The sequence below is a fragment of the Leucoraja erinacea genome, chromosome 13 (genome assembly GCF_028641065.1).
Source record: "Leucoraja erinacea ecotype New England chromosome 13, Leri_hhj_1, whole genome shotgun sequence".
Taxonomy (NCBI): domain Eukaryota; kingdom Metazoa; phylum Chordata; class Chondrichthyes; order Rajiformes; family Rajidae; genus Leucoraja; species Leucoraja erinaceus.
In genome coordinates, this window is record NC_073389.1 from 15,228,591 (window position 1) to 15,246,504 (window position 17,914).

Here is a 17,914-nt window from a genome sequence, read left to right on the forward strand (position 1 = left end):
TTAATTAAATTCTTCCAGAATGTCATCCTTACCGTTCTTAGCATCATCCATCTTGCTGGTTCAATCCATTTATTCAGCTCACAAACTAACTTCATTTCTAAAATTCGAGCCAGCAGGTTTGTGTTGTATAAGCAGTCTTCCTTTGCACTGTACACTTGTACAGAGCTTAATTTGCACAGCGCTTGACATTTGAACTCTGTGACTAGGTTGTTGGTCTGCATGGAACTGCAACAGAGCAATGCAGTTGTTGTTGTTTAGACAGGGACCATCTCTCAGTCTACGCAAGGGGGGACATTGCAACGTACAGAATAGTGAAAGGGCTTGGATAGATTGGATGTGAAGAGGATGTTTCCACTAGTGGGAGAGTCTAGGACTAGTCATAGCCTCAGAATTAAAGAATGCTCTTTTTGGAAGGAGATGAGGAGAAATTTATTTAGTCAGATGTTGGTGAATCGGTGGAATTCTTTGCAACTGAAGGCTGTGGAGGCCAAGTCAGTGGATATTTTTAAGGCAGATAGATCGATTCTTGGTTGTTTCAGAGTTTGTGGGGAGAAGGCAGGAGAATGGGGTTCGGAGGGAGAGATAGATCAGCCATGATTGAATGGCGGAGTAGACTTGATGGGCCAAATGGCCTAATTCTACCCCTATCCCTTATGACACAAATCAGAGATGTGCATAGAATGTTTAAAGCTTGCTACGCACAACGGTTACATCCTGGTGATGAATTAAGGTTCTAGTACGTGAAAGACTTTGCCATGTTGAGGCACTCTTCCTTAACATCCCTGTTGAGGGAATGGATTATCGTGTCTCAATTTAATGACAAGCTATCCCTTAATCACTGAAAGTCAGGTGATTCACCCAGGTAATAGGGTTTAGTTTAGTTTAGAGATACAGCATAGAAACAGGCCCACTGAGTCCACACTGACCAATGATCACCCATGCGCTGATTCTATCCTACCCACAAAGGACAATTTACAGCGGCCAATTAACCTACAAACCTGCAAATCTTTGGAAAGTGGCAACAAACCAGACAACAGGAGAAAACCCAGCAAGTCATAGGGAGAAAATACAAACTTCGTGCAGACAGCACCCATAGTCAGGATGGAACCTGCGTCTCTGGTGCTCTGAGGCAGCAACTTTACCACTGTGCCGCGTCTAACCACTTCACTTAATGACGAAATCACTGAGAGGGCAGAGAAAATGTACAAGAATGTTGCCAGCACTCACGGACCTGAGCTCCAGGGAGAAGGCTAGGACTTTGTTACTTGGAACACAGGTGGCTGAGAGGAGATCTTACAGAGATGTATAAAATCACAATGGGAATAGATGGGATGAATGCAGGTTTCCCAGGTAGTGGAAATCAAGAACTAGAGGGCACAGGTTTAAGGTAGAGGATAAAGAATTATTGGGAACCTGAGGGGTAACTTTTTCATGCAGAGGGTAATGGGAACAAACTGCCAGAGGATGTAGTTGAGGCAGATACTACAAACAACATTGAAACAAGGGTGGATAACAAATGCTTAGAGGGATAGGGGCCAATGGGACTTGCATAGTTGGAGAATCTTGGTCAGCATGGATGAGTTGGGCTGAAGGGCTGTTACTGTGCTGTATGGCTGTGTGAAACGATAATTTGGCATGTCATAGAAAAATAGTGTTGGAGAGAATTTACATCTCCCAATGTTTTACATAGGAACCATGAATGATTTTTGCCGGAGTTCTTTTATAAGAACCTGTCCTCCCATCTGATTTTAAATGAACAGTATTTCAACTTCGCCAGTTGATTGCTCTAGACTAGGGAGATCAGAGATTATGTCATATATTTTAAATTTACAATATTAAGGTTAAGATTAGTATGCATTGAATTGGTAGACTTGCCTGATAGGCTTACATGTGTGCAATAGGACTTTATTTTGTGGTTTTCATTTTCAGAGGTTTTTACAAATTCACAAACCAATAAAATGTTGTATTGATTAATAGTCTGGGCTTAATTGGTTGCATTTATTCAAAGTTGTTAATTACTGCTGATTCACAAATTGTTTCATTACATCAGGCAGTACTTTCATAAGGCGTTTGGACCTGTCTGTTTTTAATTGTGCAATTTGTTTTTCTATTTTACACTGAAATAAGTCAATTGCATGAGAACATAGAAGAGTACAGTATAGGAATAGGCCTTTCAGCCCACCATTTCTGCACCAAACCTGATGGCAAATTAAAAAAATATGTCATTGGTCTCTAAGCCTCTATTTCCCCATATGCAGAAACTGCAGATGCTGATTTATACTGAAAATAGACGCAAAGTGCTGGTGTAACTCAACGGGTCGGGCAGCATCTCTGAGGAAAAAGGATTCGGGTTGGAACCCTTCTTCAGACTGCAGTCCCTCCAGAGATGCTACCTGTCCCATTGTCTATATGAGTTGGTCCAGGAATTTGAGAGGAGCCACAAGCAGAAGAAGGTGCAGGTAAAGGAAGAGGAAGGAAATTGAGCAGCATTGGCAAAGACTCACTTGACCGACAGACAGGAACCTGTTAAAGGTGGCTTCATATCATGGATGCACACCATTATTCAGATCAGTGAGTTGTACCACAGCCACTTGCTCTCAGGCTCCTTAGTGTTTATTTTAGGTCTGAGACCTGCATGTTTCCCCATTCCAAGGGACTGCAGCCACTTCATATCAGCTGTGTCACTCAAGGTGCAGTTGAACATGGAATAGAAGTATAACATTGATCTGCCGTGGAAAGGGACCATTCAACCCATCAAGTGTGCACTGTCACCCTCTTGCCAATGGGAGTGTTGGCACGGCACTGCCCCCATTTCTGTTGCAGCTTATCTGTGACGTGGACCCTGTAGGCACAATCCTTGTTCCAAGCTCCATTTAATTCACCTTCTTCACATAACCTATCAGGAGATTAACCCCTGAGGATTTAAGAACTTAAAAGAGTTTATTCCACTGATTAATGTTTAATATGTACATAAAACATATTAAGGAGGGAAATAATTATGAACCAAAATGGCCGGGAAAGTCCCTGTTGAAACCAGAAGAACTTTTAAAGGGAGGCAACATTGAATAACGGTGCTGGCTCAAAGGGCCGAATGGCCTACTCCTGCACCTATTTTCTCTGTATGTAATGTTCTCCTGGTGGGGGAAGCTTCAGCTGCTGATAATGAAGTTTGAAATCGAATTTTGTGCTGCAAGCATTCTTGTAACCATTTACTTTAATGGTTGAGGAATTCTGCATGGTTGGCTGCCTAATTTCTAATATTCAGTCCTCCTCTACACCCCCTCGTTGATGCGCTAAGATTCTGCTGCTTTATCCTGAGTGCATAATTTAAAAAAGTGTTTTTTTTTTCTCTCTCTCTCTCTCTCTGAATAGTACAGAGATTATTGGTGCTGGCAGTGACTGAAATTTTCACCTTCTGTAGTGTTGTATTCCTGGGGTAAACGTGGCCTGCGGTTTGCTTATTCCACTTATAGACATAGACCTTCCCTCTGGAAGGTTTGGTGAGGCCACATTTAGAATATTCTGTTCAGTTTTGGTCACCATGTCGTAGGAAAGATGTTGTCGGCTGGAAAGGGTGCAGAGAAGATTTACGAGGATGTTGCCAGTGTTCGAGGGCCTGAGCCATAGGGAGAGGTTGAGCAGCCTAGGACTCAACGGGCTATCCCTTGGAACACGAGGATGAGGGGTGATCTTATAGAGGTGTACAAAATCATGAGCGGAATAGATCACAGAATGTTTTGCTCGGACTAGGGGAATCGAGAACCAGAGGACCTGGATTTATGGTGAGGGGAGAAAGATTTAATAGGAATCTTTTTCACACAGGTGGTGGTGGCTGGCTGAAACCAGCTCCTTTAGGAGGTTGTTGAGGCAGGTACTATTGTAACATTTAAGAAACATTTAGACAGGTACATGGATAGGATATGTTTAGAGGGATATGGGCCAAATGCAGGCAGGTGTACTGTAGATGGGGCATGTTGGTCAGCATGGGCAAGTTGGGCCGAAGAGCCTCTTTCAACGCTGTCTGACTCGAATTATTCATCCTCTGTATTTGTGCCACCGCCATGTATCAGTGCCGAGCCTGACTGCGATTTGCATGTGGCTTGTTGCTGGTACACTTCAGGATCCTTAACTGGAAAATAGTCATGTCCAAATTGACTCCATCTGTGCATTCACAATTGACATTACAGTGCAATTAGAATTACACACATGCTGCTCTGAGCAGCTGAGGTGGCAATCCATGATTGGGAAAATTCAGCAATGTTTTCCCTCATTCATACAGTATGTAACTGATGGTGCAGAAGACTACTGGAGTTAATATTTAACTTCAGGAACGCACCTTTTGGTTCTAGACGTGAATATCTCATCGACATTCTGTGAAGAGATCAGGGCCAAGCCAGAGATTGCAGTACATGAAAGCCATTATATAACTGCAAGCAGTTGATGTTGCTGCTGGGCTGAATTTTCCAGTCAGCGGTAAGCTGCCTGTAGACGTCACCGATCTACTTACCAACATTTCCTGAGCGTGGATTTCACGTTGGGAACAAAGCCAGCGTAGTGTGTGGAAAGGAACTGCAGATGCTGATTTATACCAAGGATAGACACAAAGTGCTGGAGGAATTCAGTGGGTCGGGCAGCACCTCTGAATGAAAAGGATGGGTGATGTTTCAGGTCAGGACCCATCTTCAGAAAACCAATATGATTCTCATTGGCAAAGCCATTCAGTGTGTTCTCCACAATGTGAGTGGCATTACATGGGGAGTGAAACATGGCCCACTCTCTAAAGAGCTAAGATGACTAGACTTTGTCTTAGCGTAAAGACTAAACCAGACTTTAGTCTGACTGAAAAGAACACAAAGTGCTGGAGAAACTCAGCAGGTCAGATAGCATCTAAGGATGTGTTCTCCAGAGATGTTGCCTGACGCGCTGAGTTACTCCAGCATTTACTGCCCCTTTTTTGTTAACCAACAACCACAGCAACATTTAGTCTGACTAAACCAGACTAAGTAGAAATAAGGAACTGCAGATGTTGGTTTACAAGCCTGGTTTAGTCAGTGGTCAAGTCTGTTGAAAAATGTTGCTTTGTTCTGAATAGCTCCTAGATTTAAAAACTTTTAAAGCTAATTGGATTATTAAAATTAGTTTAGAGATACAGCGTCGAAACAGGCCCTTCGGCCCACCGAGTCCACACCTGGGCACCTGGAGAACTCCCACGTGGTCACAGGGAGAATGTACAAACTCCGTACACACAGCACCTGTAGTCAGGATCAAACCCGGGTTTCTGGCGTGCAAGGCAGCAAATCTACCGCTACGCCACTGTGCCGCCCGTGAAATTATTCATTAAATTTTAGAAGTAAAAATGCATGAAAGTAATTTTCACTATTTAAATTAACTCTGGAAATTATAAAAGATAATTCACTGGAAATCTTTACGTTGAAATGAATGGGAAGCTGCTTCAGGTTCAACATGGTATAATTTATTTGGATGCACTTTTCCCCCCAACCCCCACCCCCGGGGAATTAAGGGAACTTCATGCTCCCTTACACAGTCATCTCAAACTTACTGCCACAACCACGGACAAACGGCAGCGGTTATGTGCAAAACTGCTGCTGATTTTCCATTTCTAAAAATGAACCTGAGGATTTTAGAGCTAAAAATGGGATTGATGATTGAAGTAATCACGAGGTGCTTGGTATGCACAGTCCCTGCACAGGAAGGGCGTGGGTTTGGAATGGAGTGTTGGGCCATATCCATGCTTTGTGAGATGTGTTGACATTTTGTAGTTTGGAGATACACCGAGGAAATAGGCCCTTCGTCCCACCAAGTCCATGCCAACCACTGCACCGATTCCCGTGTACTAGCACTATCCTACACACTTGGGAGCATTTGCAATTTTACCGTAGCCAATTAAGCTACAAACCTGTACAAACTCCATGCTAGCAGCACCCATAGTCAGGTTCGAACCCGGGTCCCTGGCACTGTAAGGCAACAACTCTACCACTGCGCCACAATGCTGCCCCTAAACATTACCTATTCCTTTTCTCCAGAGATGCTATCTGAGTTACTCCAGCTTTTTGTGTCCATCTTCATGCCAATTGTAATTGCCCATTACCAGGGTGGTGGGGGTCAAACTGAGGGGTGTGAAAAGAGCACAAGATGAACAAGTAATCTTGTCAATCCTTTCATTCTTTTGGTCTGACTGTCAACATTGATGTTGACAAATGTTGAATGACTGCATGGAACAAGAAAATACATTTATACAACGCCTTAACAAATGGACAGATGTATACCATTTGAATATTAGTCAGATGGAGAGGTTTTGTGTTCAATACAAAAAAGTACAAGTTTCTGACATTTGTAAATTCAGTGATTTCCGCGTACGGGATGGAATTTTACAGACCACAGTTAAAATCATTATGACTATTCTGAATTTACTCAAAAGTCTAATTGTAAAATGAAGAGCAGTTCCTCGGGATTGTGCATGTGTAAATATATTGATCCTGCTCTCGTATGACCTTTCACAAACAAGAACAACATTTGCTTTGGTCACTTTCGTGTCAATTATATTGACACGAAAGTGACCAAAGCAAATGTTGTTGTTGATTTACGAAACACCATTTTTAAGAGTTGAATTTTTAAGAAACTAATCAAGAATCTATCTGCCTTAAAAATATCCATTGACTTGGCCTCTACAACCTTCTGTGGCAAATAATTCCACAGATTCACCACTATCTGACTAAAGAAATTCCTTCTCATCTCCTTCCTAAAGAAACGTCCTTTAATTCTGAGGCTATGACCTCTAGTTCTAGACTCTCCCACTAGTGGAGACATCCTCTCCACATCCGCTCTATCCAGGCCTTTCACTATTGTGGGTAACACAGAGACATGGACCGTAGGTACCAGCGTCTGTTTTTCATAATGCGTTTTTCTTTCCACCATCAAAGTAAATACATGAACAAATCAAAAGGTTTGCAAGAAGCAGGCATTCGGGGGCAATTTATAGCATGCCTCGCAGTTTTATGTCAACTTGGCCTGTGACGCATTCAGCAACTTCAAAATCATTGCGTGTTCACTCCATAAATATGTTAAGTCCGCGGCGATTTTGGGGGAATTTTAAGACTTCTCCTTTTGGATAGTCATGAAAAGGTGGAGTAACTCAGCAGGTCAGACAGCATCTCTGGAGAAAAGGAACAGGTGATGTTTCGGGTCGAGACCCTTCTTCAGACTGAGAGTGGAAAGGGAAACGAGATGTATAGACGGTGATGTAGAGTGATATAGAACAAATGAATGAAAGATAGGCAAAAAAAATGACGATGGTAACGGAAACAGGCCATTGTTAGCTGTGGCCTAGGTGAGAACGAGTTCAGACACGACGACTTTGAAGCTGGTATTACGGGTAGGGGGAGGGGTGGAGAGAGTTACTTGAAGTTAGAGAAATCAATATTGATATAACTGGGTTGTGAGTTGCCCAAGCAAAACATGAGATGCTGTTCTTACAATTTGGATTTGGCCTCACTATGGCAATGGAGGAGGCTTAGGACAAAGGTCGTTGTGGGAGTGGGAAGGGGAATTAAAGTGTTTGGCAACCGGGAGATTAGGTAGGTGGTCCAGGTGGAGGTAAGGATGTTCAGGTGCAAGTTTTGTGGCTGGAGGAGTGACTAATCCTGTTATTCAGTGCATTGTCATTCAGCTGTTGTCATTTGGCACCATTTAGAATTCAGTCAGGTGGTAGACAAGTTTTTATTGTATCTCAGGTAAGGCAAGAATGGATAAAGCAGAGATTGGAACCGCATCTGAACCACTCCACTTCTTACTCTGTAAAGGTCATGCACGCATGAATCAGAAAGGCAAGGTTGCAAGATGGTATGTAAGAGACTGTGATAAGAAAATGTACAATGAGGTATTTTCCCTTTCATTTCAACCTTTTGAATAAAATTCAACAGATTCTCACCTTTAGAAATGTAACGAGTGTGTGGGGCCGGGTTTCTGAACGCCAGTGCTGGGTGGCAATGTTTTAATGTGCTTTGTTTGCATTGTGTTGCAGAGATGATGAGCATCTGCTGATCCAGCACTACTGCCAGAGTCTGAACCAGGAGTCGCCAGTGAGTCAGCCTCGGAGCCCCGCTCAAATCCTCATCTCCCTGGAGAGCGAAGAGAGGGGAGAGCTGGAAAGAATCCTCGCTGACCTGGAGGATGAAAACAGGTTAGGATACGGGCAGACAAGCACAGCAGATTCAGTCGGGACCCAGTTACACGACTTCCAGTTAGCACCACTTCTAGGGTCATAGAGTCAAGCAGTACAGAAACAGGCCCTCCGACCCAACTAGGCATGCCGACTGGATGGCCCATCTAAGCTAGTCCTATTTGCCTGCGAAAATTCTACTTGTAAAATTTGCCTCATTGTTTATCAGTTACAAGCTCAAGCTTCAACCCATCTTCTCTGCAAGTTTGTATAATGGTCAACCAACATGTTCCACCCACACTAGTCCCACTTGCCTGCATGTGACCCATATACCTCTAAACCTGCCCCATCCATGTATCTGTCTAAATGTTTCTTCAATGTTGTGGTTGTTCCAGCCTCAACTACCTCCTGCATTCCGTCGCAGTTCGTTCCATACCCACCACTCTTTGTATGAAAACGTTACCCCTCAGGCTCCTATTAAATCTATCCCCCCTCACCATAAAGCCATGTCCTCTGGTTCTCGATTCCCCTACTCTGGCCAAGAGACTCTGTCAATGTTCTGTCCCCTCGAGTCCTGGCAACATCCTTGTAAATCTTCTCCACACCCTTATCCACCTTCCAGTGATGCTCCCACTTCATCACTGCATTCTTTCTCTGGACCCTCGTGATAGGTTTCAGCTTTCCCTGGGTCCCAGTGAGTGGACGTATGCTGATACAAGAGTGATGACAGATAGCCAAGTATTTTTCTGAAAATTCTTGCTGAAATGTTAAAAGAGGAATGTTCTCCAGGAACCCAGCACAGCACACACTGCAGGATGATATAGATGTCCCCTCCTCAAACCCTCAACCCATATAGCCCTTTCCTTCTCTCAACGGTGGCGCAGCGGTACAGCTACTTCCTTACAGCACCAGAGACCCGGGTTCGATCCTGACTACGGGTGCTTGTCTGTACGAAGTTTGTGCATTCTCCCCGAGACCTGCATTGGTTTTCTCTGAGATCTTCAGTTTCATCCCACACTCCAAAGACATACTGGTTTGTAGGTTAATTGTGAATGTAAAATTGTCCTCGTGTGTGTAGGGTGGTGTTAATGTGTGGGGATCGCAGGTCGGTGCGGCCACGGTGGGCCGAAGGCCTGTTTTTGAGCTGTATCTCTAAACTAAAACAATAGGGACAATTTACAATTTTTACTGAAGCCAATTAATCTACAAACCTGTACGTCTTTGGAGTGAGGGAGGAAACCGGAGCTTCCGGGGAAAATCCACGAGGTCACGGGGAGAATGTACAAACTCCATACAGACAGCGCCTGTATTCAGGATGGAACCCGGGCCTCTGGACCTGTGTGACTCTTCCTTCAATTCAAGGAACACTCAACATGCAGATCCGCACGCCTGAAAAAATCAGCATCGGGAACACGCATGGAAGAACAGTGACACGAATATGATCACCTCTGTACTTTACTCTTGCCCAATCCCAGATCTTTGTTGTCTAATATGGGTTCTCAGAAGGCTGTAATAAATTGCTCTTCAAGGCTGTTTAAGGTGATCCAGTCTTGCTGAAAATACTCCACCCATTTCCATTGTGTAGCAAGGAACTGCGATGCTGGTATTACACAGAGGGTAGACACTAAATGCTAGAGTAACTGACAACGTCTCTCTCTGAAGAAGGGTGTTGACCTGAAACGTCGCCCATTCCTTCTATCCAGAAATGCTGCCTGTCCTGCAGAGTTACTCCAACATTTTGTATCTATCTGCACTCATTTCCATTGCCGCTTTTGTATCCATCCTCAGAGGTTGAAAATCCCGGTACAATTGCCTGTTTTGACAGCTTGCTTGACTTCAAAATAAAAGAAAATATCCATGTTTTTGACATACTGGTCAAAAAGCTTGTTTCTTTTACAAACACAACAAAGAATATACCAAGAGAGTCGGTTAAAGCACTTAATGGGTGAAGTTGAACTTCCTTCCGAAGTGTTGTTTTGTTATCATGACTCTCTGCTTTGACCGTCTACTGATAGAGAACGTTAGCCTGCCAATCCATCACTAATATTGGCCCGATCAGCATTTCCTCTGAGCTTTGTAATTATTAGGTTCACTTCTATGTTTGCAGTTGGTGAAGCATGCTTTGGTTTAATGGGATGGAGAAAGAATCAATTATGGGAAGTGTTACTGGGCAGAATCGTTCTTCCAACATTAATCCTTGTAGAACGGACTGAGTCCTCTGTAGACGTAAAACAGTTAGCATATGTGCAGATTCCATTTCAAAACCCTATTGTTGATCGTCATTATGTTTTATGACAGGACACTTCAATGGTGTTTTATTTTATCATTATCATCCTTTTATTGTCATCATGCAAAGCAACAATTGTACAGTGCAAAATGAGAAGACGTTTCTCAGGGAATACCGGAGCATCGCACATAAAAACTTAAACATTTCACGCATAAATAAAAACAATCCAGTTCCTGATAAAAACAGTACGAATAGTTTTTAAAAAGTGCAGGTTAAAAAAAAGCAGGTTACAAGTAAAAAAAATATATTTTTTAAAATATTTTTTCTCTCAACTGTACCGTGAAATTATTTTTGAATGTATTAGACATGCGGGCACCATTATTCAAAGTCCGGTCGGCACGATGTACTGCTCAATGTACTGGAGCAGTTCCCGCGAACCGACATCCCTCTCCTCTCTTCGCCCGGCCATCTTTGTGTCCCAGGGATGCCTCCTGCAGCCAACCTGAAGGCGCTGGAGGCATTAACATGGTTCACCATTCTGCCGGCCCATTCTCCTCGCGTCCGACATCTCCAGCTCCATCCCGGTTACGCTGACCAGGTTCCCGGTCCTGAGCCTCCTGCCAACCGATGGACCTTCCTATGCGGCGCTGTCATTTGGGCACAATGAAAAGTATGACTTAATTTTAAGTAACAATATATGTGGTAATTCATCCTAGAACATTGTAGATGATAGAGCTGCTGACTCAGCGCCAGATTCGACCCTGACCATGATACGTTCATAAATTGTTGGAGAAGAATTAGGCCATTCGGCCCATCAAATCTACTCTGCCATTCAATCATGGCTGAGCTATCTTTCCTTCTCAGCCCCTTTCTCCTGCCTTTTCACCATAACCCCCTGACTAATCAAGAATCTGTCAATCTCCGCCTTTAAAATATTCATTGACTTGGCCTCCACAGCATTCTGTGGCAATGAATTCCACAGATTCACCAACTTCTGACTAAAGAAATTCCTCTTCAGCTCCTTTATAAAGGTACGTCCTTTTATTTTGAGGCTATGGCCTCTGATACTAGACTCTCCCACTAATGTAAAGATTCTCTCCACAACCACTCTATTCGGGCCTTTCACTATTCAGTAAGTTTCAATTATGTCCCTCTCATCCTTCTAAACTCCAGCAAGTCCAAGCCCAGTGCTGTCAAATGTTCATTATATGTTGGCCATTTGCTGATTGCTGCCTGTGTGGAGTTTGCACATTCTCCCTGTGACCACGTGGGTCTTCCTCCTGGTGCTCCAGTTTCCTCCCACATCCCAAGACGTGCAGGGTTTGTAGGCTAATTGGCCTTGGTGAATTTCCCCTTGCATGTAGGGAGTGGATGCGACAGTGGGCTAACATAGAACTAATGTGAACAGGTGATCAACGGTCAGTGTGAGCTGAAGGGCCTGTTTCCATGAAGTATCTTTCAATTAATTCCGACCATGTGTGGTGGCTCCAAATCTATTTTTATCTTAGAAATTTGCCCCCAATGAAGTTTGTTTCACTTGCACGCTTTTCCTTTTCAGGAACCTTCAGTCTGAGTACGAGAGGCTGAAGCAGCAACATGAAAACAAGGGCCTGTCTCCTTTGCCATCCCCTCCAGAGATGATGCCCATTTCACCACAGAGTCCCAGGGATGCCGAGCTCATCGCTGAAGCCAAACTGCTTCGTCAGCACAAAGGTCGCCTCGAGGCCAGGATGCAGATCCTGGAAGATCACAACAAGCAGTTGGAATCGCAGCTCCACAGACTGAGGCAGCTTCTGGAACAGGTATTGCATCCAGTTCCAAGGCTGGTGCAGCCTGTCTATTGCAACAACAAAAAGACTGACCAGCTTTCTGGGCATCGTTGCTTCCTTATGGTCAAAAAGGCGATTTAAAAAAAAAAAAAAATTTTTTATTCAATTTCAATTTTATTTTTAATATGCTTTTTTTTATTTTTTTTTATTTTTTTTATTTTATTTTTTTATAACACTGCCTGTAAGGGAAATTCATTTTGTTGTCTCAAATTGAGACAATGACAATAAATTTGAATACAATACAATACAATACAATACAATACAAAAGGAGGAATTTCTTTAATCAGAGGGTGGTGGATCTGTCTAAAACATTGCCACAGGTGGCTGTGGATGTTAAGGTTATTTTTAAAGTGGAGCTTGACAAGTTCTTGACTTGAAAGGGTGTTGAAGGTTACAGGGTGAAGGCAAGAGAATGGGGTTGAGAGGGAAAGATGGATCAGCCATTATTGAATGGCGAAGTAGTCGTGATGGGCTGAAAGACCTAATTTTGTTCATGACGTGAACATATTTTAATTCTAATTTGCTGGGATGTGTCGGGAAGGAACTGCAGATGCTGGTTTACACCGTAGATAGACACAGAATGCTGGAGTAATTCAGCGGTACAGGCAGCATCTTTGGATAGAAGGAATGGGTGACATTCCTGAAGAAAGGTCTCGACCCGAAACGTCACCTATGCCTTTTTTTTTTTTTTTAAATTTTATTAGAAGTTAATACAGCACAAAACAGTACAGTGGAACCTAATTTTAGGTGCCAACTATGTAATACCGTAATCCATTCTATGTACAACCTCTAGTTTTATGTTATAAGAAGGAAGTAAGCAGGACAAGAAAAAGAAAGCAATAGAAAGAGGAAAAAGTGGAAAAATAGATGGGAGAGAGTAGAAAAACGTGAAGTGTGTATATAAAAAATAAAAAAGGAAGAGAGAAAGTGAAAAGTAGAAATAGAAGAGAAGGCCCCTTAAAAGAGAATTTTTCAAATCTGTATTCGGAGATGTAGATCTATCCGCGTCATGAACTGAAATCAGCAATCTTTACGGATGCCTTCTAACCAGAGATGCTGCCTGTCTCACTGAGTTACTCCAGCATCTCTGCAGTTCCTTGATGCACTTCTATCCGTAGTGCAATTCCTTCGGATAGACGGAATGAGTTGTAACCTGTTTTTTCCTATTGCTGTTTGCAGCCACAGGCAGAAGTCAGAGTCAATGGTACGACAGTCTCCTCTCCCTCCACTTCCTCACAAAGATCAGACAGCAGCCAGCCGGTGCTACTGCATGGAGTTGGAAGTCAGACTTCAGGAATAATGGGTAAGAAATAGCCCGTGCAATGTTGACAGCCGAGTAAATGTCATGGTGAACATGTTGTCCATGTATTTAAGTATCCTGTAAGCATTTGCAAATGCAGGAACGTTGAGTGACAACAGCAAACCACTGTGTAATGGACTGTTGTTCAAATGTTACTGCTTTGAGTTCTTGATCGGAAGGCCAGAAACTTAGGCAATGACCCTTAGCAACACACTTTGTCACCTAGCTGACTTGCTCAGCTACCCTTAAGAAAGTGGAAAGGTGCCGGTAACCATGAGCAGAGTTACCTTCAATGCAGAGTAACCTCTGCTATGGGAGATATTTTTTGAATGTCTGCTTTGTTGTTGTTTGTTTACCTGTACACTCATTTGAAGCTTGGGTTCAGGGCAGTGCCTTTTAATTCCAAGAAAGAGTTTGTCTCCAGCAAACAAACAAAATATAACGTTTGCAGGAATGTTCATGTTAAGAATTATGGCTGTCTTTGTTTGCAGCACAGTGTCACAGCTGGTAGAGCTGCTGCTAGTGACACAGGTTTGATCCTAACCTCAGGCGTTGTCTGTGTGGAGTTTGCACGTTCTCCCTGTGAATGTGGGTTTCCTCTGTCTGCTCCAGCTTCCTCCCACATCCTAAGACGTGCGGGTTTGCAGTTTAATTGGCCTCTGTAAATTGCCCCAAAATTGTAGGGAGAGGATGTAAAAGTGGGCTAAGGTAGAACTGGTGTGAACGGGTCATCGATGGTGAGTGTAGACTTGATGGGCCGAAGGGCCTGCTTCCAGGCCATATCTCTGAACTAAAATGATACAACCTTGCAACAACCTTGCATTCACCAAATGAAGTACCAATAATAATCTATAGCCACACACACACAGATAAACACGGACCAAGACATTGGTTTTAATGGAAGAAATAGCACCACCAGTGTCGGAGATTTATAGCTAGACAACTCTCTAGGTGACAACAAAGAAGGCGAGAAGCTAAAATAAAATAAATCTAAATATCGAGTTGGAGTGCATTGTCAGCGCATTATTGCCACGCAGTGTTGAGTTGCGCAGAAGTCATGATAGTGAGCGCGGTGTCTTCTCATTGAGGCCATGAATCCTTGCAGGAGCGTAAAGAAATGTTATGCAAAACAGAGTTTAATGTGCATGGCATTTTATGCTCCATTGGACCATCTCCTCTTGGGTCCCAGAGCCCCCCCCCCCCACCTCGCTTCTATCTGCAGTCACAGCTTCAGTCAAGGATGAAACATAAAGCCTTCAGGGTCGCAGATGATGCTGAACAGCTGGAATACCTTTGTATAGGTTTGTGTTGTTGTGGGGTTGGGGAGGGTAAAACAGGAATGGGTGAGGGGCATGTGGATAGACAAGATGAGCATGGCTGTATGGTTTTGGGGGTGAAAGTTCCGAAAAATTGATTTATGATAAACAAAGAGGCTGGTTTGAGCAACACATTCTCAATGAAGGTTGTGGAACCAATTAAATTAATTTGGCTTCCAACCAAGACTGAAGGCAATAACTATGACGTGATCATCCAGCCTTTCATAGCTGATACATTCATCTTGTCACGTTTTCCAATAACATTTCGGAGGAACCACTTGAATGTTTGAGTGAAAAGTCAGTCACTGGAGAGTTAATTAAAGGAAAACATCTCTGGGATGTTTTGGTTGAATGTCGGCACGACTTGGGGTGGCACAGTGGTGCAGTGATAGAGTTGCTGCCTTACAGCGCCAGAGACCCAGGTTCAATCCTGACTACGGGTGCTGTCTGTACGGAGTTTGTATGTTCTCCCTCTGACTGCGTGGGTTTTCCCCAAGTCCTCTTGCTCCCTCCCACGCTCCACAAACGTGCAGATTTGTGAGTTAATTTAATTTCAATAAACATTGTAACTTGTACCTAGTGTGTAGTTAGTGCTGGTGTACGGGGATCGCTGGTCGGCGTGGACTTGGTGGACCGAAGGGCCTTTTTCCGCTCTGTATCTCTAACCTAAAACAAAGTGAGACGTCCATTTTGTCAAAATGTCTCGAGAACGTGTTTATTTTATTTGGGTAAAATCAAGTCCTCCATATTGGCTGTGCCAAGGCAGTTGGTAGTTGCAAGTGCAACAATGTTGGTAATGTTATCTTAAATCCTTCCAAAAATTGTAAGGCTTACTGCAGAAAATCAATCGCTTTTATCCTGAACACGGACATCCTCTAATTGTGGATGAGGATGTGTGCATTGGAAACTTGCATCATCGGATGTTAGATCTGTGTAACATTAATGTCTCTGTCGGGTATACATGGTGCTGTCAGGTCTACCTTCGTACAGAAGAGAAACTGAAAATGCAGGAGGGGTTCAGGAGATCATGCAGCATTAGAGAGAAATGGGGTTCCTTTTTAAATTGAAGACCCTTCATCAAAACTGGGAAAGTGAGAGAAATAATCAGTATTTTGCAGTTCTTAAGGAGAGTCCTTGATCCAAAACGTCAACTATATTCTCTCCCCACTGATGCAGCCTGACCTGCATGTCCAGCACTTTTCCTGGTTTGGTTTCTGATTTGCAGGATAGAGCATGACTTTCTGAATGGATAATCCCACCGCTCAGTTTTACTCATCTCAGAGCAGAAGTGCATCAAAAGGAACTGCAGATGCTGGTTTACACTGAACATAGACACAAAATGCTGGCGTATCTCAGCGGATCAGGCAACACCTCTGGAGAAAAAGGATGGTTTGCGTCTCGGGTTGTAACCATTCTTCAGGCTCTTACAGATGCTTACAAGAAGTTGGCCCTTGTGTAAATGGCGCAATGAACATAGAATGTTGCTGTGTCTTATGACTTCCAACTCAAAACAAAATGCTATTTATTCAGTACCCCAATAGCCACTATTGATTTTGGCCATTGGCTGACATTGGTCATTGGTCCAGCAACGGTTAATAGTTAACATCTCTTCCTTGCTTTCAATTCTTCCATGGCCACACTTATCTCTCAACCAGCCCGAAAACTGCTTGAGATCTCTGGGCTTCTCCATTTAGGCACGCTGTACATCTCCAATGTTCATCGTTCATTATTGCCAATTGTTCCTTTAGGTATCCAGGACATTAGTGGCGACTTCACCTGATAACTTCCACCTTTCTATTATTCTGCCCATGTTTTGGTCACCTTTGCAAAGTCTTTAATATGGCTTGAGACTAATTTTGTTTTGAAGCTTTTATGTGAATTACAGGAAATCTTTTACTTTGATTGAGACTCTAAATAAAAATCCAAGATGTTGTCGAGGGAAATAGAATTAAATATGGAGTGCAATTCATAAAATGCTCTCTAAAAATTGCAATTCGCAAATACATTTTAGTAGCACAATATAAATAGTATCTAGCAAGATTAAGTGGAAATTCATTAGAGCAAAATGTCATGCAGATGTGAGGTTATATTGGATATCAGTGTAAATGAAGTTGGAATGCAGTGGAATTTGCTGAGAGGATAAAAAAAAGGATAGATAAGTGCAGGGAGGATATTTAACATGATAAACTATTTTGGAAATATTTGAGCTAATTTAATTGAAGGTGTTTGTCACATTTTAGAACTCCAATTGAATTATGCTTAGAAATGTTCTAAAAATCGACAAGACTTCATGGAGGCTTTTTTTTAATTAAAGAGTGGCTGGAGGAAGTGAAATTTTAAATGAAATATTTTTTGTGTCAAATGTAGCAACTCATTATTGGCTCCAGATTGAGTCAATGGAAGTCTCATCTTGGAACACGTATGATTTTGCCATCTCCACTGTCATTTATTGCGACCTAACCTAAATGTATGCCCCAGCTGGCACTTATACCGAGACTTGTGAGCTATATCAAAAACAACCTTCACCCTCCTCTCCCAAAAGCCAGGGTACCTCTTAATAATCAATGCAGCTAAAGTCATGAGTCAATTGCAGTGTTGACCATCTTGATTTTCCAGGGCTGGTTTGGGAAATAATGTGACCAGCAGCAATCCAATGAAGCTGATTTTCAGGTATTTTTTCCCTCAACTAAGTGGATGAGGAGCATTCTCTCAGCTTCTCAAACAAGTCTTCTCCTGTGCTGAACCTTCTACCATGCAGTATTTCTCGATTGTCAAGTTACTTCCTGCTTTTGCCCCTCACCACCTTCTCACGGGTCTGAAAATGATAATAGGGGCCAAGTCCATTCAGATTTCTGGCTTACTAAACATTTGAGGGGGGGGGGGGGGGGTTTGCTCACGTCGACTCCCTCCATATCTCTCTGCAAATATTATTGCTGTGAAGTTCAGGAGTTGTTTTGAGAATAGCAGGAGATATTGAGGCTAAATAAGGAACAATAGCAAATAGTTCATAATCTCAAGATGTATTCCTTGGTCGTGCTTCAACATTGACCAGCGTGAATTTCA

The 17,914-nt window shown here is 42.9% G+C and overlaps 1 protein-coding gene across 14 annotated transcripts in view; it reads left to right on the forward strand.

Moving 5' to 3' along the window:
- Positions 1-17,914, forward strand: part of dmd (dystrophin) — a 1,582,845-nt gene that overhangs the window by 1,545,971 nt on the left and 18,960 nt on the right. For all 14 annotated transcript variants that reach the window (XM_055644518.1, XM_055644513.1, XM_055644515.1 and 11 more), the window contains 3 exons: positions 8,042-8,200; positions 11,965-12,208; positions 13,415-13,538. In XM_055644518.1, coding sequence (XP_055500493.1) covers positions 8,042-8,200; positions 11,965-12,208; positions 13,415-13,538 — 527 coding nt within the window. The remainder of the gene's footprint in view (positions 1-8,041; positions 8,201-11,964; positions 12,209-13,414; positions 13,539-17,914) is intronic.